At 46.5% G+C, this 25,453-nt stretch overlaps 1 protein-coding gene across 5 annotated transcripts in view; it reads left to right on the forward strand.

The window, feature by feature from the left end:
• The window catches only part of GRK3 (G protein-coupled receptor kinase 3), a 131,601-nt gene that overhangs the window by 81,986 nt on the left and 24,162 nt on the right, over nucleotides 1–25,453 (forward strand). For all 5 annotated transcript variants that reach the window (XM_070516290.1, XM_044775667.2, XM_044775670.2 and 2 more), the window contains 6 exons: nucleotides 1,391–1,482; nucleotides 5,742–5,841; nucleotides 12,363–12,441; nucleotides 14,063–14,193; nucleotides 16,305–16,399; nucleotides 20,471–20,578. In XM_070516290.1, the coding sequence (XP_070372391.1) occupies nucleotides 1,391–1,482; nucleotides 5,742–5,841; nucleotides 12,363–12,441; nucleotides 14,063–14,193; nucleotides 16,305–16,399; nucleotides 20,471–20,578 (605 nt within the window). The remainder of the gene's footprint in view (nucleotides 1–1,390; nucleotides 1,483–5,741; nucleotides 5,842–12,362; nucleotides 12,442–14,062; nucleotides 14,194–16,304; nucleotides 16,400–20,470; nucleotides 20,579–25,453) is intronic.

Raw genomic sequence — 25,453 nt, forward strand, 5'->3', positions numbered from 1 at the left:
CCATCCTGCTAACGTCCCTTTTCGTTTTCTTCTTATTAAATGTAGTCACATAATAAAAATGATGACGTCTTCTCCTAAATCCAAGTTTCATCTTCTTTTTTTGTTGTTTTGAGAATGTTCAAAGCAACCGTCAAACGCAGGCTGCTTTCTCACGTGTGTTTTCTTAGCGTTTCCTCTTCTTTTAGCTTTTCCTCTCTGTAATTCCAGGACATCACCTACGTCACTGTCAGGACGCACTTTTCATTGTATGGCCTCTCTTACCTTCTTCATGTTCTCCCTTCACAAAGGTTTGCAATTGGGAAAAAGAAATAATCAAGTGGAGTTTTTTTTTTTTGAGGTTTTTACTTGAATGGTACTGTTGGAAGAAGAGGTTTTCTTTTCTTTCTTTCTTTTTTTTCACCTTTCCTTTTCTATCACATTTCCTGGCAGGATTTAGAAGCAAGAGGCAGTGACACATTTTTTAAAAATCCCTTATGTCTGCTGTGGATTTTTGTTATGCTTATGCTCCTTCACACCTGGTGTCCTCATGTCTCCGTGTCCTCTGAGCATCAAACATGAAGTTTTTGGGTGAAACGCTCCACCTGGGCCGCGGCCGTGATGTTTGAAGGGTTGTTGGGGAACCCTTCAAGAATCTGACCCTTACCTTGCCAGGATACATAAACGAGGAGGCATTTGCTGTTGTCCGACGGCCTCTCACCATGAACGTAGGACGCGCTGTCTCTTCTGTTCCGTCAAGTGCTATTAAAACCGCTTATGGAGCAGGACATAACTGAGAGGCTACTGACAAAAGGAAAACGCTTATGAATAAAGCCTCTGTATGTGCTTTGCTCGCACTTAGTCTTGTTCATGCTCACATGCCCAGCACGAGTCCTCTCTGTTCACTGATGTTATCGATAAAAAATTCACGTGGCCAGCATCCGTTGCGTTCACTCATCGTATGGCCCACTGTTATGAAAACACAGAAGCCCTTGACGTACACTTGTCTTCGACCGTGACGGTTCCTGGAATTGCTGGACCCTTCCCAGACTTTTGGCTTCAGGCTAGCTAAGGTCACTTTTCATTTTGACTAGAAATTTCACGCTCACTTATCTTCAAGGTATGTGTCTTGTCATCTAAGATTTATGAGACTGAAAAAACAGTCACACTTGACTCCCACTCTGTCATCTTCCCACTTGCCTCTGTTTTGTGCATTTTGAGAGTGGAGCAGAAGAAGGTTCTAGAAAGTCTTGCCGCCTTGTGCGTCTCATCTCTCAGTTCGAGGAATCACTCTCGGAAGGGGCAGATCCCTACGTCAGAATTGCCATTTTAACAACTATGTATGTTTTGCATGAAAACAAACGCCTAATATTTATTCAGTTTTACGTTTCTGTTTTGTATTTCCACTTCGCAGTTGACCATGAATGATTTCAGCGTCCATAGGATCATCGGACGAGGAGGATTTGGTGAAGTGTATGGCTGCAGGAAAGCAGACACTGGAAAAATGTAAGCTTTTATGCTCATATATTTTGCTGGGAATACTGGAATTTTACGCTTGTGTCCAAAGAAAATGCCTACATAAGTATATGGAATCCCACGATCTGGCTTCTGTAATTTACCCCAGAAGAAAATAGACTCTATTTTGTTAAGCATAGTAAATGAGAAAAGTAAGCTGAGACCTCTGCCTCTTAGGGCCAAATGGGGAGTCACCCGGTAACCAGGTATCACGAGCACACGGTGGTTCAGGCCATGGGCGGAGCCAGGCACCCAGAGGTGACCAGGAAGGGGTCTCTGGGTCATAAGGCAAAGAATTCTCTGCTTTATGGAAGAGAGACATTCTCTTCTAAATAATGACCCACTTCTGATTAACGTATGCGGTTTTGGGTGATGTAACATTCCAGGAGACGTCGGTCCCATCGATGAGTAGCTCGGGTGGGTGCCGGTGAGCAGGGCGCCCTGCTGCAAGGATCATGATCATGGGGCTCTGTCACTCTACTCTGTCGTTTGTCTTATGGGAAGTTGGTACGAGGCAATGAAGTGCCGTGAGCCAGATGTGAGGTCTCCTGGAAGATGAGCGATGGAGTTCTTAAGTGAGGGAGGAAGATTTTTTTTTAATATAGAAGCAGTTTAAGTGAACATATTTTTGAAAGCAAAAGAGAATAGAACAGAACTACAAGTTTAACCAGGCGACAGCCGTGTTAGGACAATGGCAAGGTGGATAGTCTGTGAAGCTTCGTTTATAGATCGTTGAGTCAGCGTAAGGAGTGACGGAGGTCCCTGAACTCAGCGCCCAACTCCCCCTGCTGCCCCAGCGTCACCCACAGGCTGTCACTCAGCCTCGGCTTGGCTCCCTCCCGGGAGTGGGCAATGACGGCCTTGCCTTTCCGTTTTCAGATGGCTCCCACAGCTGGCATGCTTTTTATTATTTGGGGGCTGAAATTTACCTTCGCTAATTTCTGCCCATTGCTGCCTTCCTGCTTGGGGACCCCATGGAGGGCGAACCCGATGCCTGGCCCCCAGGTGTCTGAAGTCTGGTGTCGTGCAGAGACAGGAAAACCTGGTGACCCAGAGTGGCGGGCCTGGCGCCATCCGACTAGGTTGGAGGCAGCTTCCACGCTCTCTGGCTTGAGTTCGAGCCCTCCGGGAGCCTCTGTATCCTAGCCTATAAACTACGAATAATTAAAACACCTACTTTGTAGAAATAATACCCCCTAAAGCATTCAGAACGCTGCCTATCCCACAGTATTAGCAAACAGTCGTTTCTGGAAACATTCATCCCCGTTCTTTACTTGCACAGTAGACTTTCTGATCCTAAATGACACGCTTTACCCATCACTTGTTACACTTCACTGAGTTTGTTTATCTGTTTTACTCCACGTTGCCGCTTGTCAAGGTGTTTATGAGGTCTAATCTGACACATGCTGTTGTAGAGGCGAATAATATCAAGTTGTCTCTTCAAAAAGCGAATGTTATTTCGCTTAACTCTCAAAAACAGCCAGCGTTTGGTAAATAGTCTTTTATTTCATAGATTAAGGGTAGACACTTAGCAGCACTCAGCTAGAACGTGGCCAAGCCCCACTCCTGTGAGTCCCTGAGTGTGTCCCCCCGAGTCTCCAGGCTCCCGGTTCCTTGCGCGCTGGCCCTGAGCCCCTCAGGGACCCGACAGCCACCTGCCCTGGGGAGCCTGATCCAGGCGTCGTGCTTTCTCAGGGCTCAGGGCCTGGGTGAGCCGTATGCGCTGGGCTGTGGCTTAAAGGTTTTATTAAACCCCATCCTGGTGGAGGGTAGTGACAGAAGCAGTATGAAGCATTTTGAAAATTCTGTATCATAAAAAGTAAATATTTAAAGAACCCGTCACTCCCCGTGTTCTCTATATTTGATCCCATAATTGAGCAAATCAATGACTCGTCAACGAATATTTTATAAAGAACTCCTGGAGGAGTGGATGAAAATATCAAATTTGAACATCTGTCTCTGTTTTACTGTAAGTCAGGACATTCTGAGTTATGAGCAGTTAGAAATAAATGGATGTTCTGTGTTCTACCTCAGCCGGACAGCTGTCTTTGTGGTATCCCGGGGCCTGAAGAAGTAGTCCGTCAGTGGGAATTTATACGCAGAATTTTACACATGCACAGAATTTTCAAGGCCCTGCAACCCTTGTAAAAATCTTCCTTTCAGCTCTCTGTTGTCATGTGGAACAGCCTGCTCTCTTTAACCTGTGATTACAGAGCATGCCAAAATAACGTCTGTATTTCCTTCATATTAATTTGTCCCAAGTTTTCAAAATTTCTTAAGTTGCCAACTGTTTCTTCGCAACTAACTTTAATATAAAAATTTATTGATTCTTTTTATTATTTGAAATACAAGTATCAAGATTAAAAACAAACCCATTAAATAGCATTTTAGAACATGCTCTTTTGAACACGTTTTTCCCTTCCCCTTTTATTGATCGCCGATGTTTTAGAGTCTCACACTCTGCAGTCTTATAAAATCTTTTTTTTTTTTCTTTGAGGAAGATTAGCTCTGAGTTAACTACTGCCAATCCTCCTCTTTTTGCTGAGGAAGACTGGCCCTGAGTTAACATCCATGCCCATCTTCCTCTACTTTATATGTGGGACGCCTACCACAGCATGGCTTTTGCCAAGCAGTGCCATGTCCACACCCAGGATCCAAACTGGCGAACCCTGGGCCGCTGAGAAGCGGAACGTGCGCACTTAACTGCTGTGCCACCGGGCTGGCCCCATGCAGCCTTATAAAATCTTGACCACTGGGGCTGGCCCCGTGGCCGAGTGGTTAAGTTCGTGCGCTCCGCTGCAGGCGGCCCAGTGTTTTGTTAGTTCGAATCCTGGGCGCGGACATGGCACTGCTCATCAGACCACACTGAGGCAGCGTCCCACATGCCACAACTAGAAGGACCCACAACAAAGAATATACAACTATGTGCTGGGGGGCTTTGGGAAGAAAAAGGAAAAAAAGTAAAATCTTAAAAAAAAAAAAATCTTGACCACTGCCAAGTTCACGGTTCCTAAATGCTGAATATTATACCTACACCCCACCAATACACACACAGAGTGGTACGAGCAGTACCTAAAAAATGTATTCCGCTGAATTTATTTACATTCGTCTTTATGCTTTTATTTAATTGGAACTTCCATTCATGTATGATAGAAATATCTTAATTACTGCTTGATTTTTTAAAAAAAATAACCTTTTTATTTTAGAATAGTTTTAGGTTTACAGAAAAGGTCCAGAGAGCACAGGGAGTCCCACATGCCCCACGCCCAGGATCCTCACCCTGCATTCGTCACAGCGAATGAACCAGTGTTGAGACATTATCATTAACAAAGGCTCTCCTTACTCAGATTTCTGTGTTTTCTACCCAAAGTCTTCTGTTCCAGGATCCCACGTTACGTTTAGTCATCAGGTCTCCTTAGGCTCCTGTAGATGGTGACAGTTTTTCAGACTTGTCTTTGGTGGCCATGACGGCCCTGAGGGGGGCTGGTCTGGTGTGTTGTAGAGGGCCTGCACTTGAGTTTGTCTGATGCTTTTCTCATAGTTACACTGGGGTTACGGTCTTTTGGAAGGAAGACCCCAGAGGTAAAGTGCCCTTCTCATCACATCACATCAAGGGTACATGTTATTAACATGCCTGTCGAGGTTGACCTTGACCTTGACCACTTGGCTGAGGTCGTGCTTGTCAGGCTTCTCCACTACAAGGCTACTGTCCCGTCTCCTCCGTACTCTGCTCTTTGGACGGAAGTCACTGTGTGCAGCCCACACCAAGGAGTGGGTGATGCTCTGCTTCCTGGAGGGGGGAGTTGATTGTTTTCTTTTTTTTTTACTTTTTTTTTCTTTTGAGGAAGATTAGCCCTGAGCTAACATCTGCTGCCAATCCTCCTCTTTTTGCTGAGGAAGACTGGCCCTGAGCTAACATCCATGCCCATCTTCCTCTACTTTATATGTGGGACGCCTACTACAGCATGGCTTGCCAAGCGGTGCCATGTCTGCACCCGGGGTCTGAACCAGCGAACCCTGGACCACCAAAGCAGAACCTGCGAACTTAACCACTGTGGCCCCTGATTTTTTTCTTAATACATGCGAATTAAAAAAAAAAAAAAAAGTTTTTTGCATGGCACTTGGGTGCCATTTTGCTTTTTTAAAATGCTGTCCAATCTTGAGAAATTTTCTCCAGTATGATGTGTATTACTTAAATCAGCATAGATATATTTTTGGTGTGGATTTTTCAATAATATGTATGTTTCTAGGTATGCTATGAAATGCTTAGATAAGAAGAGGATCAAGATGAAACAAGGAGAAACATTAGCCTTAAATGAAAGGATTATGTTGTCTCTCGTGAGTACAGGAGTAAGTATTCAATTTTGAGCATTGCTTTTCTTTTCTGTATTTATTTGTTTTAGAACAATTTATTAAAAATGCAGGCTTTTTTTTTTTTCTGGCGACTTATGGGGCTAACCAATTCTTGGGTGGGTTAGAATGGATAGAATGCAGGCAGCAGCATCTCTAAGTTAATATGAGAAGTGTATAATTCAGATATTATCTTTGTTTCATTTGGGAGTTAGACATCGTTACGCACGCCCACGACTTCTCCCTTTACTGCCTGTTTATGCCTGCCTTCTTTGCAAGTGTCGTTGCAGAGATGGCAGGAAATAATCATAGCAACAAGAAAAGAATCACTTGAGTATAATTAAGAATCGGCTGTTGTCGACTGAGAAGGAAACCCAGAGAAGAAAAAGGAAGAGAAAAGTAGCTGTTGTCATTCATAAAAGGAGAGGCAGCGACGTGGGCCAGTCAAATCTGAGTTGTCCCTTTGGGGTTGCCCCCAGTCTGTGTGTCCTTTGAAGGTGACTTTATCTTCTCAGCACTTGGCCGCTGTGACCTGCGGTGGACTTTGGCCCTGTCCGTTTCTAGCAGTGTTTCTACCTGTTGGACGTTTTGTTTGCGTGCCCAGCTCTCATTTTTAGCTCAGCACACGTGTAAACATTGACTTTGTGTCTTCTTTACTTGACAAACAGCTTCCCATTCTGATGTCTTTTTCTGTTAATGGTGTTCCCCAGGACCCAAAGCTTGGCTCTGATTTATTTGTACCGTCGCCAGTGTACACATAAAGACACATCCAGAAAAACCCAGCGTCCCAGAGACCTGGGCACGCCTGTGTGCACCCGCAGGTTGTTTCCATCCAGTGTTCCGAGAAGGCTGGGGAGTTGGGATCTAGAAAGAAAGGCGTGAAGTGAACATGGAGTGGCCGGTCGCATGCTGTGTAGCTCACATGAGAGTTTTCTGTTAAACACTGAGCCAGGAGGGTTTGTACACGGTGAGACGTGGGCGGCCCTCTGCGTATCCTGGCTGGGTGCTAAATAAGGTCATCTTCACCCAAAGGATTTGAACAAATCAAATCTTCATGGTGAATCCAAGAACCCCTTTCCTCTAGTAAGCGAGGAACCTGAGACCCAGGAGGGTCATTTCCTTGCCCAGCGTCTCTGGACTCCTGGCACCCCACTGTTCCTCTCCCGCCATCGTTTTATGGGCTCCATGTTTTTATCGCATCGATTTATTGTATTGTAGTTTATATTATTCTGGTGTTAGTTTTAAGTGGTTCTGGAAAGGCTATCTGCTGTGGAAGCAAGAGAATATCATAATTTAGCTCAACAATAACAAATGAAAATGCCATCGCTATAAATAATTTCTAATATGTGTGTCTGCCTCCCAACCTGTGGACGTGAAGCATTTCAAATAAGAGTTGTCCTGTGTGTGTGTGACCAAGGTTTTAGCTGGCTGCAATGGCAACTGAGCAGCCTGCTCCTCGTGTTGGACTCGGTGTGAATGGCAGTGGCTTCTCGTTTCCATTGGCAACGTCTTCGTCTTAAATTTCAGATGTGGATGTGTGCATACTGCATAGTGTAAGTGGTTATTAAGATACTAATTTTTAATGAGTTATCTCAAAACCCTAGGTCTTTCTTCTCGAGAAAGCCTATGGAAAAAAATGTTGGGTTTTGGGAAAGTATACGTACAATTTTCATGTAGCATTTTTTTGTTGTATTCAAGTGAGGGAGAATGTGGTTGAGTAGTGGTATAGATTCTCACTGGTTTGCCCCTAAGGGAATGAAGACAAAGAAAAAATTGGGGTTATGTTGGCCTACTGGTTGGAACTAATTCTAAAGAATTGTTTATATTTTTTATTCAAACGCCAAAACTATTTAGTATTTTTGTCACTTCTAAATACATAATTTAAGCAAAAGAGTTGTAGGAAAGTTAGTTGGAGATTTTTTGCTAATCAAAGACCACTGTCTCGAGGTTTTTGGTGATCTTGAGTCTAAAATTGCCGCATTTGGTTAGATGGTAGGTCAGCCCGTGTCAACACGCTCTCCTGGGGGATGGCGCGAGCCTGGACTGCAGCCGCTCGTCGCAGCTTTCTTTTTACTGGAAGGTCTGTTTTTCTGTCAATCTCAAATTGAGCATTCCGACCCCTCCTCCCCCAGAGACAGCAGGAACTACTGCCCCCGTCTTACTCTGTAATTCTTGGCTAGAAAAAAGGGCATCTGCATGTCTGAGAACCGGGTGGAGAATGTCCATAGCTGGAAGGGCAGACAGCACGTTCCTGAAATAAGTCACTTCCTGTTCATCAGAGGTGACTCGCTTGGTCCTTGAGCCATATTTGAGGGTCTGGGTGGTGCCAGGCGCTCTGCCACGAGGTGGGGGCTCCCAGAGCTCGACTTCGGCTCTTGCTGTTCTAGAGCCGCCTAGAAAGCGAGAAGGTGGTAGTATGCAGATAAGCTCAGAAATGTGTGCATAACTGGAACACGTGGCTGGAGCTGTGAGGGACAGGTACCCCCAGCTCGGAAGGCATTTAACCAGGTGGAGACGGCGTCGAGGGTGCTGCTCTGAAGTCAGAGGAGTGTTTTAGGACCTCACGGGAGGCAGCGTAGCTGGGCCTGAAGGGATGGGCCGAGTAGCACAAGATGAAGACGGAGTCCAGAGCAGACCGTGAAGAGCCTTCTAGGCCCGTATTGAGGATTGTTAAGAATCTTAGAGCCATTGGAAGCAAAGAGTGTTGAAGATGAAGACAGCATGATGAGTTTGAAAAGACTCCTTGCACCGCGGTGTGGGGAAATTTTCTGCAGGAGCGGCTTCATCGTCCATTTTATCACAGTTTTCTACAGTTCCTGCAGAATGCAAGCTGTTTTGCTCCCTGCCGGTAGGAAATCAAAGAAGAGAGTTCCTGGCTGAGGGTTTGCCTCTGAAAATCTACCAGTTCTTGGTGACCTTTAATTTTTAACGAAGGCAGAGCGTCTTCACCAGCATTATCTTGGGAACTGTATCAACCCCGGCATTACATTGCTGCCCCTTTTTCCACGTTGGTCGCCATCCAGTCCTTTGCGACTCGGACCCCACAGGAGACCCAGGAGAGCGTCTGCTCAGCGCCTGAGCCATGCAGATTGCAGTCCTTGGGTTCTGTAGAGGGAACTGAATCCTAGCCCTCTAACCGAGCTTTTATTTTCTGTCGCCATGGAAACCTGGCCTTCATAAGTAGCCTCGCATCAGAGAACCCTGGAGAGGCCAGGGGACCTGGGGGTTGACTCTTGGCTGGCTGCCACATTTCTTTGTGACCTCAACCAAGTCATTTCCCTTTTGGGGGGCTTAGTTTCCTTGTCTTTAAGAAGTCCGACCAAGTGATTTTTTTTTTTTTTTTGTGAGAGCCCTTCTTACTCAGGTGGCCTATGATTCCCAATTTACAATTCACGTCCCATCCAGTAACATCATGTCTTAAGAATACTTGACTCTTTTGCCATTCTCTCAGGGCCGTTGTTAGAAGGATTGTATACCATCGTGTGTGGAAATCCCCCTTGGCGGGGTCTGCTTGTCCCCGTGGAGATGTGAGTGTGGTGCCCTCTCAAGCTGGGAAAGAGCCCGGCTGTGCTAAGTTCTGGGTCCACCCGCTTCTCTCTAGGTCAGTTTGCTATCAGATCAGGAACCAGATTTGTGGGGAACCCCATTCAGGAAGGAGCAGAATGAGCGCCTGCAGCGGGCTTTTAGAAACTTCTGGTGAAACAGGTGGGTTCCCAGTGGGATGGTGCCCAGGAAGGCCACAGGGCTTTTAATAGAAAAGGGATAGCACCCTTGTTTCACTTATTTTCAAGCAAAATAAATCTTGAAATCAGTAAAAACGAACACCATCTCAACAGAACTCTAAGGAAAACCAGGTAACCGCAAAATGAATTTTGTAGTTCATTCTGGAGCAATTTCCTCCAGAAGATTTATGGAAATTGAATTCAAGTTCATGAATCTTTAGCGTATAGGAATATGTTAGCTCCAATTTATCTGTAGGCCGTTAATACAGACGGTTGAACAATGCCAGTTCTGTTTATAGATTATTCTGTTGAAACTTGAATCTTTTCTGTGGAAGTTAGTAATTCTTTGTTTCTGTTGAGAAAGTGGATATAGATATTTTATGCCATTTTTTAGTTGAATCGGTGGAGTGGCAAGTGTTCGCTGTATAGAAAGAATCTAAATAGGCCTGGTAGTTCTGGCAGAGCACGATGGATTTCCACAAGGGAACACGTGCGTGTGTCTCCAGCACCAGATCAAGAGATGGAAAGTTACCGGTGTTCCAGAAGCCTCCCCCTTCCGTCACTCGCCCCGCCCCACGCCCGAGCTAACTACCACCCAGGTTCCTAGCACCGTTAATTTAGCTCAGCCTGGGTTTGAACTTCATGTAAGCGTTCTCTTTTGTGTCTGGCTTCTCACTCAGCCTTCCTTGTGAGGTTCGTCTGTGTTGTTGCACACGGCAATAGTGCCTTCTCTCTTTTTTTTAACTGAGGTCACCTTGGTTCGTAATGTTCTATCCATTTCAGGTGTACAACATTGTATTTCGGCTTCTGTGTAGACTACTTCGTGTTCACCACCAAAACTCTAGTGCATTCTGTGACTAAATACAGGGGACAGCAAGTTAGGAGTGGCCCGTGGACCAAGTCTGGCTTGTGACCTTTTTTGGTACAGTCCATGAACGAAGGATGATTTTTACGTTTTCAAAGGATTGTAAAGAAAAGAAGAATATATGACAGAGGCTGTGTGGGGCCTGCGAAGCCTGAAATATTTACTTGTTTGGCCCTTCCTAGAAAGTTTACTGCCCTGCTCTAGAATATTCCATTGCATAAAGAGGCCACAATTTATGTATCCATCCCACTGTTGGTGGACACTGGGGCTGTCTCCTGGTTTGGGCTGTTTCGAATAGTGCTACGAGGAACATTCTCGAGCAGTTCCTCTGGTGCATGTCAGTACACACTGCTGTGAGGTGGGTACCCTGAGTGGAATCTCTGGGTCGTGGGGTTTGCAGGTGGCGCTCAGCTTTAGGAGATACCACCAAACAGCTTTCAAAACTGGTGGTACCGTTGGATACTCCTAGCAGCCGTATATGAAAGTTCCATTTACTTCCTATCTTTCAACACTTGATATTGTCGGTTTTTTAAGTTTTAGCTATTTTCTTGGGTTTTAGTGACAGCCTGTTGTGATTTTAATTTGCATTTCCTTGGGGACAGCTGAGGTTGAGCATCTGTTCATATGGGCTTGCCCGCCCTAGAGTATCCTGTTATGTAAGGTGCCTACTTTTTATTATTATTATTTTTGCCGTTTTTCTGTTGGGTTGTTTGCCTTTTTCTTTATTGATTTGTAAGAGTTCTTTATATATTCTAGATATGAGTCCTTTGTGTGTTTATGGATTGTAAATATCTTCTTCCATTCTGTGGCTTGTCTTTTCACCCTCTTAATGGTGTCATCTGATGAACGGAAGTTTTTTGTTTTATTTTAGTCTAGTTTATCAATATTTTTATGGTTAGTGCTTTTGGTGGCACATTTAAGAAATCTTTACTTACCCTAAGATCATGGAGATGTTCTTTTTTTTCTTCTTCCAGAAGTTTTCTTGCTTTACGTTGCTCATTTAGATCAGTATCTACCTGGAGTTGATTTCAGCGTGTGGTGTGAAGTAGGGGTCAGTGTTGATATTTATTGTACAGATATCCCACTGCTCCAGCATTGCTGATTGGAAAGGTCGTCCTTTCCCCCTGCCCTGTTGTGTCACTTTATCACACATCAAACGACCCTTTATGTGCGGGTCTATTTCAGGATGCTCTGTTCTGTTCCTTAGGCTTAATTGTCTGTCCTTGGGCTAAGACCACACTGTCTGAATTACTTTTGTTTTATAATAAGTCCATTTCTTGCACTATAAATTTCCCAGGTTTGTTTTTCTTCAAGAATATCTGAACTTTTCTTGGCTGCTTACATTTCCGTATAAATTTTAGAATCTGCGTGTAAATGTTCATTTTAATTACCATTGCATGTAAACTATAGATTAATTTGGGGAAAGCTGACATCTTTGCAATTGAGTTATTCAGTTCCTGACCCTGGTATTTTTTTCCACTTTCGGAAGCTAATTTAATTCCGTGTTTATTCTGAATGTTTCAAGATGATAATACAGATGACATTTTTCCTCCCGTGGTATGGTTTTTCCAACTTCAGAATCAGAGATTGAAATGGATATTTGACTAGCCAGAACCAAAATGTAGACCAGCAAAAAGAGGCAGTAATATTTTCCTGTAGAATCTGAGTTTTTGGAAGATGTAGATAGAAGAGTCAAGATTGAATCCGAGTGAGAGAGGACCTTCGAGTTTGCTCCAATTGGTGCTGTTACGTCTCTGTGTATTTTATCAGTAACCAGATGCGTTTTACTGCGGCTGTTAAAGTTACCACGTGGGTGTCTGTACTCGATGGGCAGGGCAGTGGTGTGGGGAAAAATCTACACGTGGTATTTGGTGGCAGATATGCTTTCCACGACAGCTTTTGCTTTTCTTATGCACTTGTTTTCTTCACTCTAGGATTGTCCTTTCATTGTCTGTATGACCTACGCCTTCCACACTCCGGATAAACTCTGCTTCATCCTGGATCTGATGAACGGTGAGCCACACTCGGGAAGTCTGGAGACATTCACACACGTCGCCGCGCTGTGAAAGCTCAGCATGCGTTAATTTAGGCACACTGGCACTTCGGCTCTTTCAGATAATGAGGTTCCCCCTGAAGTTTAAGGAAACCTTTGACTCTTCCATTTTCAGTTAAAATTCGTTTAAAAATATTGACTGCAGTTTCCCTCTGGCCTTCGTCATCTCTCCCCAGGAAGTTGCATTTTCTAGAAAAGATTTTCATAAAACACTTATAGTGAAGCTCAATTTTCTGGAATACAGCTGGCCTAGATCTTTAATAAGCTTGTTTCCTGACCCCCCAACTTTTAGGAATGAAATGCGTCGTCATAATAAAGGCCAAAGACAGAAATGTATTTAAAAACCAACTTGGAAGGACTGACTTTGGGCCAGTGCAGATTTTTGCCCAATCTCTTGCCCCTTCAAAACCTGCAGTACTATAAGTTGAACTTTTGACCTAGGCATAGTGACCCCGAGAGTGCCGAAAACTTTATAGCTAGAAAAGTAGTTTCTAATACTAGAAAGCAGCATGGTATGTGTTCAAAGGGTTTTTAGTAACAAGAACTAAAATAAAGAGGCATACAGTTCAACAAATGGAATACCTAGGTTTTTTTGAAGTTCATTTGAAGTTTTATTGTGTTTTGAGCGCTTGATTTAACATGAAGGAATTTCACAGACGCAACAGTGAAAGAATCAGACATGGCAGCATCTAGGCTGTGTGTTCCAACTGACGTGACTGTCAGAACAGGCAGAACTAATCGATGGTGGGAGAGGCGAGAGTAGGGTCCCCTTTGCTGACCAGGGGCCGGGAGCCGAGGTACTGACTGGGTAGGGCCCTTCTGGGATACTGGAGACCCTTTACATCTTGTTCTGGTCGTAGTTCGCAGAAGTGCGTGCCTGTGAAAGAGAGGAGTCTTGTAAAGCCAGGGCAGTAAGGTTGGACACACACTAACTTTTATAGATCAATAGAAGCTTTTCCCTTACAGTTTATAAAACGTTTCCTTACCCTGTTGGTGGCATTTTCTGTCTCTGTAACTTTAGGCTGCCTGTTTACATTTTCCGACATTTTCTTACGAAAAATTTCAAACATATATCAAAATTGAAAGAACTCCTGGGCACCCACAAATACCTGCCTCCTGGATTTTACCAGTTAAAATTTAGCTGTATTTGCGTTATCGAATATCTCTCCGTATAATCAGTTTGTTTATTTATTCGTGTATTGCCCACAGAGCCAGTCGCTGAGCCACGCACTGGATCACTGTGTAGGTCGGTTCGGTTAGTAGACAGGACTTAAGCAATCGGAGCACAGTAGCTCAGCGCAGCCTGAGATGGTGCATCTGGGAGCCGCGCTGCCAGCCCGAGACGGGTCACTTTGTTGTATATCATCCCGGTCATTGCTACGTCCAGTCTTCTCAATGTCGAAGTTTTCGCTATAATTTTTACAGTGTCTTGTCAAACTGCAGAAACCAGAGAGAGGCATAGAGACAAAGCCGAAGCACAGTTGACCTTTTTTGCCGCGTCCTAACTATTCAGGAGGACAGCAGTTTTTGTTCCCTTTAAATGAACACGCTTTGCATTAAATCGGGCGTCTCTGATTGCAGGGGGCGATTTGCACTATCACCTTTCACAGCACGGGGTCTTTTCTGAGAAGGAGATGCGGTTCTATGCCACGGAGATCATCCTGGGGCTGGAGCACATGCACAACCGGTTTGTCGTCTACAGGGATCTGAAGGTGAGGCCGTTCGCGCACTCGCTCTGTCTGCTGGACCCGCGCAGTCCGTGTTTTGTTCTCTGTTTCGTTGCATCCTGTCGCCTTCCTCATCTCAGCCCCGATGACGTCTTCGTCTGTGGGCCTCCTGCAGACTGCACACTCTGTTCTGGGACCTCGTGTCCACCCCCTGTCGTCACTGTCCCTCAGTGCCTGCTACAGTGCCTGGTACAGCTCATGCACTAACTCAGACATTTTCCTGGGTTAATTGACGAAAAGCAGGGTAGGCATTCTTGGTGTCTTCCATTTTACAATTTATTGTAATTCACTTAAAGGTCACTAAGCAGCTGATTTGGCCATGGCTCTGTGTTAGAACCGGAGAGGTACAAAGATGAACGAGCGGAGACCATGCGTCTCACCCGTGGCTTAGACCTCGGTGAACCAAGACATCACGTGGCCGGGTCGTAACTCATCTGAGGCCAGGCTGATCCAGCGGGGCGGGGCTGCCGATCAGCCTGCAGAGCTTCCCCCAGTCGCCACTCTCAGAGCTTGATGCTGTTTTGAGACTGCCTTGAAAATCACGGCTAGATTTTTAGATCCAGCTCGTAGCCCGAGACTGCTGTGCTTGGGCTTCTGTTCTCGTTCTCTTGAAAACCTCACTGGATTGAGAAAATGCATTCAGTCTATTCCGAGTTCCTCCCTTCCAGACCTTGGTGCTGGGACCCGGGTTCTGTGTTAATGGGGGAGGTAGGACTTCGCTCCGTGCATCAGTGGTGTCACTCATCCAGCCAGCAGTCTGCAGACGGGGGAGGGATAAAGGGGACCCTGACAGGATGTAGAAATGCTCATGCAGATGCATAAATGTGTAAATAATGAGAAGAACAATGACAGGAGTGGCAGTTTCCCAGTAGGAGAATGTGTTTGCCTCCTGTCGCAGATTCCTTTTTGAATGAACCCAAGGAAACCAGCTGAAATGTCCCAACTGAAATGTACAGATTGCGTTCCTTTCTCTAAGGAGCTAATATGTTTTGCATTAGCTTTTTAAGGTTCCCCTTTAAGAATCTAAAATATTTTATTTTCAAGCCTAATATTTTTTTTCACAAAATGTTTGTAAATTTTGAAGCTTTCTTCAAGGTTAAAGAATTATTCCCTTAGTTCCATATGAACATAAAGAGGAAAAAATGTATTTTCATCGAACTAGAAATAATTAGACGCTGCTTGGCACATGACATTTTATTTCCTCATGTGATTTTTGCAGAAGAGTGAAATGCATCTGAAGGCCCGTGAAATGCTATTGTAATACATTTTAATTTAAATCTATAACCGGTTTCTAATCATCTTTATGCTGTATTTTTGTTTTCCAAGCTATTTAGTGCACAGCGGGCTTAATTTCTATTCAAACTTAATTCTAGTCACTCATGATTATTCATGCTTCATTTTTATAATAGCATGGCATTATTTTTATTTCAAGGAAAACAATAGTTGATCTCCAGCAGAAAAATATCATTAAGATGACTATAATTCAGTGTATGTTAGAGAGAGGAGCTTTGTTTGCTGTGATTATGCTGAGTAAATCTAATCTTAATGGACACATTTCATCAGAGTTGCGGTCAAAATTGTATTTGGTCATTTGGTCGAGCCCTGGGTTGGTGACGTACCAACAAACAGAAATGACATTTATCGGGATTGGTGTGGCCCTGCGGAATATTTTTGGTCTCTTAGGTCAGCGTTTGTACATTCCCGTAAGATTCCTTCTGTTCTGTGCTTGGTGGCCTTCCTCTCCGAAGTCCTTGGCCGAAGCCAAGAAGCTGGCGGCCTCACCCGCTCTGTGGACAGGCCGCTGTCCTGGCCAGATCGCTGTTCTTGGCGTGAGAAGGATGAGCTTTCAACTGTGGTGAACTGTTGAACGAGTAGACTCCTTCGCTTCTGTCATTACCATTTTCCTGCTGAAATTAACATGAAAAACACTATTCTCAGTGTCACGCCCTCCCTGGGTGTGATAATATAAGCTAGCATTGGTGTTTAGGAACAGACTGTGGTGAAACAGTAAAATACGTGTGCCTGTCGTTTTAGAAGTTCTTGAAGCCCCCAGGCATTTTGGGAACTCTTGAAGATCATCTTCTCTTTCTCTCTAGCCCGCAAACATCCTCTTGGACGAACACGGACACGTGCGGATATCAGATCTCGGCCTGGCCTGTGATTTTTCCAAAAAGAAGCCACACGCCAGCGTGTGAGTAGTGCATTGACTGCTTGCTGTCGTTTCTCTGAGGCCACTCGTTTATTCACTCAGACCCCGACCTGGTCGTGTGTTCCCCCAACTTTTTCTTGCCATTGGTGATTTCAATATGTGATGATGCCTGGTTGGGGGAAGACCCCATGTCCCAGGGTGTGGGAGGACACGAGGGTGGGGCACTTGCTCTTGCTGTCTGGGGGAAGTGTGGACAGACCCACAGCAAAGGGCTCAGGGGCCAGGGTGGTCTGTGGGAAGGAGGGATCTCAGCAAGACGCCCAAATTCACACTGGCTGTGTGACCCTGAGTCGGTCAGCTTACCTCTGTGACCCTCGGTCTCTTCTTCTGTAAAGTAGAGGTAATGATAAGTGCCTGAAAGTTGTCATGAGGAGAAGTGGAAAAGGCCACGTGTCATGGAAGCTATGAAAGCAGCCCTCCAAGGAAGGCCCGGAGGTCAAGTTTCTCTCTCCATCTACTTTTTCCTTCCTTTTCAGAGTGGCTTCTATTTTTCTGAAGAGAAATTAGGAATCTGTCTTATTTTAATTAAAAAACCAAATCGTCTACTTGCAGTTCAAGCTTGCAGGTCATGTTGTTAGATTTGAGTATTACATCAGGCCTCTAAATGACCGTGTGGAAGAAACTTCCTGACGCCGCAGCCCTCGGCCAGCAGCTGACCTGTCCTCAGCCTAAACTACCTCCGGCCATGGCCCAGCTTGATCAGCGCGCGTTGTCACTGGCCCGAGGACTTCCCTGAAGCCGGGGTTGTTACAGTGACTGCAGGACTCTAAGGTGGCTGTCCCAGCCCTCTCCAGAAACAGCACAGGATGCGTCCTGGCTTTCGTTTCTCTTTCTTTGGTATCAGTTTATCTGGTTGGAAAGTGTGGACAGGTGGGCAGCTTGCGGAAAAACAGATGACCTTTGCTTTATTTTTGCTTTTTAAATTTATCATTCTTAGCACTGAACCTTTTAAAATTACGCTTAACAGAGAGCTAACGTTCCTCTCCGTGTTGAATGCTCTTAAAAAATCTCCCAGGAGCCTCATTTCCCGCAGCCGTGCAGAAAAGCGGCAGATGCTTCTCAGAAGTCAAGCGGTTCTGAATTTCAATCCTTTTCGAGGGGCTGCTTAAAGCAGAGCCGCCTTTTAGAGCCCTGATCAGATGTTAACAGTGAATCGCGCCGTCTCTGTAAACACGTTTCTTTCTACAGAATCTGGGATATGGTGATAAAAGCATTAGCATTTTGCCAGCACTTTACAGTTATTAGGCCAGAACCTCTGCTTGTATAAGCTTCTCCTAGGGAGTTCGTTAGACATTTTTTAAGAGAGTCATTTGAATTTTTAATGCCACAGCTATTTCGTATGCTAATTTCTTCCATTTAGTGTAGTCACAACTGAATACGAATCCAAGAGCTCATAAGACTTAGTCTTGTAAAGGAATTAACTTTCGGGTGTGGGGTTGTTTGTTTTCTTACAGAGCCACTCCCACCTCTCTCTGTGATTCCCTTGTCGGCTCTGAGAGGTGGGCGGGGTGCGCCGGGTTTGACCAGCATCTGTGAGGGGATGAGGTTGGGAAGGTTGGTTTCCATGTTCAAATGACGAGAGCGGGGCCACTACTTAAAAAGGATGAACGCACTATGAAATGCCCATTTTTTAAGGAAAGGAGGCATGCTGTGGCTGAGAACAGAGGCTTTCGAGTCCGCAGCTCTGGGTTTGAACCCTCCCTCCCACTGTGCCAGCCTCGTTCTTCTCCCCATAAAGACGAGATGATCATGATGTTTCCTTGACGTGACAGTCGTGAGTGTTGTCAGCTAATTTGCACGGCAGGTGTTTATTTAACGTTGGCTGTGTGCCAGGGGCTGGCGCTGTGACTGTGCAGTGGTGACCAAGACAGAGGATCGCTGCCCTCCTGAGCCAGCAGCCCAGGAACCTGTCAGGGCCGGGGGGGAGGGGGGGCCCAGTGTGTGGGCTAGCGGTGCCAGCAGCCACAGCCCTTGTCCTGTCATTAGCTGACCACTGCTCGCCCAGGCACGCATGGCCAGCTGCTTTGAATATCTTATTATTGTCACAGAAAGCCCATAGGTCATAGGTATCATTATCTACTTTTTGTGGCATGGAAACTGAGGTTCAGAGAAATTAAGTAACTTGAACAAGGTCACTTACCTGGCACGTAGTGGGGCTAGAATTAAAATCCAGTTCTGTCTGACTCCAGAGCTCGTGCTCCTTACACTATGTGGGCAAACTCCCCGAGGCTTTGAAGTGATCTGCTTAGTACCAAAGATTTTTGGCCGGAATTTCACCCGGTTCCACAGGTCTTTTCAAAGCTGTAGGTGTGATCCGGGCACTCGCCCGGTGCGGCCCCATCTACAGAGCAGCGTGTGGGTGAGGTTCCTGACTTGAGTCCGTTTACTGATGGAAGCAAATTATCATAAACTAAAAGTTAACTGTGGAGTAGCCACAAAATTCAAAATAAAAGCATTGACTTGAACGGATCATTGTATGTAGTTTGAGTCCCTGCTTACTTTATCGGAGAGCACAGAGCCGCGTCTCACGTCGCGTGTCTGCAGACGTTCAGGTGCTGTTTCCGTATTAATCGTGGTGCAGATCTCCAGGGGAAACGTCAGGACATGCTCGTGGCTGCCGTGTGAGCAGAAGCAGAACCCCACAGTGGCAGGCGCACGGTGTTCTGCTCTCATGCGTCCTGTGTCAGCTTACAGGTCTGATCTGCATTAACCCGTTGTCACTATCCTTGTCCGTATCTTACCGTTCCACAATTGGGTTTTGATCCCCACAATCTCAGATTCAAAGGTCACCGCAGAGGTTTTCCGCGGCAACGCTGAAATTAAACCTTCCCAGAAAGTGGTTTGGCTGCCTGGCCCTCAGGGACGTCGCCCGTGCTCTCAGCATGGCTCCGTGACCTCCTGCTCTAGGTTCTGGATGGTGGAGCTTTTCTGAGTCCTGGACCAGCGCCTGTCTTCACTGTTTGTTCAGAGTAGGACTCTAAGGCAGACGGTGCCGGGCCCAGAGCTGATCCAGGATCTTTAATGATGGAGGATCGCTTTGCTGAGCAGATCCTCATTGTTCCTATAAGGAAATTAAAAATGATTGTAATGCAATAAGAATAGAGATTGAAATCCCTGGCACGGGTTGGGTTTTTAGATGCCCACACTTTGCTAAACCCAACGCGTCTGTGTAATCCCCGCGGCCGCCCTGTGGGGTGGAGGTGTTGCCACCCGTTTTCTCAGTGAAGCATGGGAGCATGCAGGGCGGCCGGGGGGGCCTGTGTGGGGCCCTTTCAGGCTGCGTCTTGTCACTTCCCCGCGGGCCGCCTCTCGCTCTTCGAGATGGAACGGTGCCTGCCCAGATCCTTAAGGAGGGGTGGCAGTCGGAACGGGAAGGGACTGACAGGTTGCAGACAGCGTGGAGTATCTCTAAAATGGTGTCCTCCCTGGTGATTTGTCTCCGCTCCCTGAAAATTGTCTTCGTGTTTGCTCAGCTGAGTCCTTGAACCTGTCGGCAGATTTTAAAACCTGACACGATTTCTCCATCTTGTACCTGTTGGCTTGTGCCCCCCCTTCTTCCTCACTCCTTTGGGGACTGTCACTGACCGGGTAGGCCAGGGGCTACTTCCTTGGTCCTCAGCGCGGGCGGGGGGGTGCCACCCCGGAGTGCACGTCCCCATCCCTTCAAGGTCCATCACACGGTGGCGTGGTCGCCTGCTCACTGTCCCCAACCCCACAGATCTCCCGTGGGAGCTCCCGACCGCCCAGGAGACCTTTGGCTCCTCGTGGCCGTGGTGGAGAAGGACTGATGTGATTCATATTTCACCTCCGAGCCTGCGGACCTCGCGAGTTTCATGTTTATTTGGTGTGGCAATTTATTTCTATTAATTCCTATACTAATTAAGACAGAAAGGTGGTTTTCCCGTTGGGCGTTGGGTGAGTCGTTCTGGTGGCAGCCCCATCGTCCCCGCTCCCTTGTGCACAGTCGCTGCCATTGAATGAAGAACGCCCCGACCTCTTGATGAGCCGTTAACGTTTCCTCCAGTAACCGCCTGTCCACTTTCTTCCCCCTAGTGGCACCCATGGGTACATGGCTCCCGAGGTGCTCCAGAAGGGGACGGCGTATGACAGCAGTGCCGACTGGTTCTCCCTGGGTTGCATGCTGTTCAAACTTCTGAGAGGGTGAGTGAACCACGTCCTTTTGCTACTGTCGCCGTGGCGTGTGCTTGGAACAAAATCAAGAATGTTTAGACCTTCTTAGGCCCTAATATTATTTTAGATCACACAGCGATCTTTAAGCGACATGCTAATCTAGACAATGACTGTTGCTCTTTCCCGTAAGCTTATAGAAAAGCTTATGGTTGGTATTTTTGTTCCGTACCACTCAGAAGTTACGACCCATTTAGACCTAAAATAAGACTGCGTTGAAGTGTTTCTACTGATAAGCTTTATTTTGGGGAATAAATGTTATTTTAAAATGTGGATAATTAAAGAAGGTAGGATAATTTTTTTCCCTAGAGATCGATGACTCACGTCTGTCTTGTGAGCCTAAAGCATTTTGAGGGTTACCCAAAAGGATGAAGACTCAAAATGAACCCATTGTAGAAGCGCGCGTTTGTTTGTAAACATGCCAAAATTGATTTGTGTTTTTTAAAATGCAAAGATGAAATTGTGTAATTTTGTGTTTTTAATTAATTTGTGTTCTTTTTGACCCTCTGTTCTGAACTACCAAAGATGAGGGAATAGAGTGAAAAGACTATGAAATGAAAGCGTTCTCAAAATATGTTCTCATATGGAGCACTTAACAGTTATGTTAATGGTTCAATGAATTTTTAGCCAATTTTAAAGGAGGTCTTAAGTTTTTAAAATATATTTTTGATTATTCTTCATTCACAAAGATACAAAAAACACTTGATATTAAAATTTCTAGAGGCCGGCCCAGTGGCGCAGTGGTTAAATGTGCATGTTCCATTTTGGTCGCCCGGGGTTCCCCGGTTCGGATCCTGGGTGTGGACATGGCGCCGCTTGGCAAGCCATGCTGTGGTAGGCGTTCCACATATAAAGTAGAGGAAGATGTGCCTGGATGTGAGCTCAGGGCCAGTCTTCCTCAGCAAAACGAGGAGGATTGGCAGCAGATGTTACTCAGGGCTAATCTTCCTCAAAAAAAAAAAAAATTCTGAGTCAAGATTCCCCCTCTCATATTTCTCATGTGGGCACAGACCTGGGAGTTTGTTAACTTTTGGCGTGTCTGTTGGAAAGCCTCACAGAGCACCCCTGCATCCTCTTACCTTCTGCACATCTGAGAAGATGCTGGATTCCATGTCCTCCCCCAAAACGGGGTTCGAAGCACCCTTGCTGCCTCCTCAGGACCCCGACAGTCCAGTGGTTCTCTGCTTACCGTATTCATGTGGGAACGAAAATTGGATTATTGCTTAGAAAGTCAGGTCCTGTTGGTCCCTAATTGAATCATTGTGTTTGTGGAGCCTGGCTGGCCTTAATTCATGTCGTAAGACTAGCTCACCTAATTAGAACGTTTCTGCGAGACAAACCAGAGAAAACCACGTCCCACCCGAGACGCCCTTCCAGCCGGTGGGGTCGCTGCTTGCACAGCGAGCACGTGGAGAGACGCCGCAGGTCTTTGTGGGGTCTCCGCTCGAGATAGGATGGGACATCCAGAATCCCACTAGAGAATTTCGAGATGATAAAAACCCTGTGCAAAAGCTCACCTGTGGAGTGCGTTAACTCAAGAGTCAGAAACCAACAGTAAGATGCAACAGGGAACCCTGCAAATCCTGTCTGTTTATAGTAATGTCCCTGCGTATGGATTGGGGGTGAGCTGATGTGAGGCTATTTTTAAAACATCTGAAAATTTGTTTAACCATTAGCCATATGCCAGCAGTGTGATTTGTGGCTGATAAAGTGGATTTGGTCTTATTTGGCCATAAATCAAGTCTGGAGTATTGACTTGGAAGATCTGAAGTCCTTTGTGAAGTCTTGGATGAGGCTCTGCTTAAGTATTAGGTTCCGTGTGGCTCTTGTGGAGAGGAGCTTGGCCGACGGGAAGGCGGCTGGAGGATGGCGAGGAGGCTGGGGTGGGATCGAGGAGGTGAGATGGCGGTAGGCTAGAACGTGGCTCCTGTGGAAAGCACAGAACTTAGGGGAGCCGTAACGATCAGCACCAGCTATTGGAAGGCCCATGTTATCTTACATTCACGCTGTATAGCTGCAGACGGAAGGCATTTTAAGGAAGGAGAAGTTTTCCATTTGACACAAGAATGTCCATTCAAGCATTTGAGTTGCCCAGTGAAGGAGTGTCCTGCCTCACGGATGGCAAGCTCCCTGTCACTGTCTGGTGACTGTCTATTGACCCTGAAATAGAAAGAACCCTTCCAGTGTGTAATAGAGAGGATTGGGTGAATCTTTGCCATGAAGGTGAATGGTCTTGTGCCGTTCTTTCTGTTACTGGTTCGGAAGTCATGCACAGGAAAGGATATAGCAGTAAAGCCAAGGAGCGAGGAAACAGCGTTTGACTTAGTGATTTAAATTAAATCTGGTAAGCATGTCTGGAGTCCCTGTGATATGCTATGGGGGAAAGAAGGAAGGGAAGGAGAGAAGGAGAGAGGGAGGGAGGAAGGAAGCCACATACGGCTCTTAAGGACCTTGCAGGAGAGTAGACACACACTGAGGACTGTGAGCCAGGCGGTCTGTGCTGACTCATGGGGTGGCACGGTCCTGGGGACCACGGAAATGGGCAACCAGCTCTAACTTGGGAGAGGAGGACCGACTTCCCGGTGGAGATGGAACATGAAGAGATTTGAGAGACAGATAGGATGGCAATATGAAGACTTGGGGCCAGGCTAAGCCTGTTTTCTACATGGAGGGGACAATACAGAACAGGCTGGCTTTCCCCATCAGTGACCTGTGAGTGGCGGGTCAGCTGTTTGTCAGGAGGGGAGGGTGTGCTCAGAAAGGAAGGCGAGAAGATGCGGTCAAGACTGGGGAGCACCTAGCACTCCATGCTGGGAGGTGGGGCTTTGTTCTTGAGGCCCCAGGGCTGAAGGCTTTCGGGCAAAGGGGGGACCCGGTGGGGTTGTTTTCCAGTAAGAGGATTCTGGCAGCAGCACGGCGCAAGGAGGGACAAAGACAGGAGGCGTGAGCACCCGGACTAGCACTGCGGTACTGGGACTTAGTATTATCGTTAGAGTCCACAGCACTACAGTGATTTTGAGTTTTTTCTTTTTTTTTCCAATGGATGCTTGCATGTGGAAGGATCGGAGTCAAAGACGGTGCTGGTTTAGATTCAAGGTAATTGGGAGGGTGGTGATATCATTACCAAAATCAGCAGTTGTAAAATGTCAGTGGTTCGTATTAAACTGATGTTTGTTGAGGGCCCTTTAGAAACAAAACCCCGTGTTGGGTCTGCAGGCGATGGGGCTGTGCCCAGGAGCCTTCTCCTCTCAGTGGTAGGCGAGTGGATCGTGTCACCTGTCTGCTTCCTTACCAGGTTGCATGTGGGAAAACCTTGAAGATTTGTAGAGAAGCGTCCTGTAGTTTTCATAGGCCGCACAGAGGACAGCCTGAGCAGCTGTTTTCTCGGGCACCAGGGGCTTAAGAAACGGAAACAGGTAGAGCAGGCGGGTGAGGGGGCAAAGCTTCGGTCTGCGGGGCCTCCTGTCTGCAGGCTCGGGGAGCAGCTTGTCCCCTGGGCATCCTGGCACTCTCACAGGGCAGCCACAGTGTCAGTCCTTGTGGGTGAACCAGACGCTGTCAGCCGCTACCCAGTGCTCCCCCCAGGGACGCTTGGCAATGCCTGGAGACGTTTTTGGTTGTCACAGCTGGGGGAAGGGCTCCTGCTGGCATCCAGCAGTGAGAGGCCAGGGATGCTTCTCCACAACCTACTGTGCGCAGGACAGCCCCCGCTGCCCCCAGAAGGAATTACCCAGCCCAGAAGGTCAACAGCGCCAAGGATGAGAAACTCTGCTCTAGAGCGAGTTTCTTTGCCTCCTTCCCACATCGGTGCAGGGGGGTCGAACCGGGTCACCAAGGGTCCCTACGCTTCTATTTTCTGTGAGCGAATACTTCTTGCACTGACCAATGCGTCCCACTGCTTCTCTGGAAACACTTCTCCGCACCCGTGGTTTTGTCTCGACGCTCCAGAAGAACAGCTCGGGCCAGAGGGCAAGGAGCCTGGGTCTGGGGAAGTGGTCCAGGCTTGAGTGCGTGTTGCATCCCTGGTCTCGCTGTGATGGACCAAGCCGTTCAGAGGCCACGTGTGTGGGTGCGGCTCCCTCCTTCCCCTTCAAATGATGTTGTCAGATATTTAAGAGCATCTGCGTAGGAGGATGTGTCCCAGTTGCAGATGTGTGGAATTGCTGTCGTGGTCCTCAGTCTGGATTTCAGATGTCTGTTGAGGAAAAGAATTGATGTGACTATAGCCTTGATCTTAAGCTTGTCACCATTGATTGTCTGTCCCTGAAGATGTCAGACGCAGGAAGAGCCTGCGTGTCGGCCTAGGGAGAGTTGGGCTCTGCCTGAGGTTACCCAGTTTGTTCCATCGGGAAAAAAGGAATGTTTATAAATATTTTGGCAGCTGTTGGCTTAGGTTCAAAACACAGATTTGATGTAACGTGCAATCTTTTTGGTATTCTAAAATTAAGTTTGGATGTAAGAGTTTTTAATCACTTCATTATAGATGTATTGTTTTTGAACTCATTGTTTCATCGTGAATATGATATCTCTGATGTGGTGTGTGTGTGCGTTTTCCCCCATCATTTATCATGTCTTGAAGAATTTCCCAACTCATCTGAGGAAAATTTGCAGCTCTATCTGTCCTTCCAAAGCCACATCTGACCACTGCACATGTCACTTCTATTCCCATAGCATTCTCTGATGCAGCCGGAATGTGGCATGTGCTGTGGGCAGAACTTGGCCTGCCTTGGGAGCCGTCGACAGGCCTGTGACTGTCTCCTATTTAAAGCGGCTGCTTGGGGGAGCAGCTGTATCACACAGGGGCTGTGGGCACCACGTGCCTCGCTCAGAATGGAGATTATTACTATC

This window comes from Equus asinus, chromosome 8, assembly GCF_041296235.1.
Source record: "Equus asinus isolate D_3611 breed Donkey chromosome 8, EquAss-T2T_v2, whole genome shotgun sequence".
In the NCBI taxonomy this organism is placed as follows: Eukaryota; Metazoa; Chordata; class Mammalia; order Perissodactyla; family Equidae; genus Equus; species Equus asinus.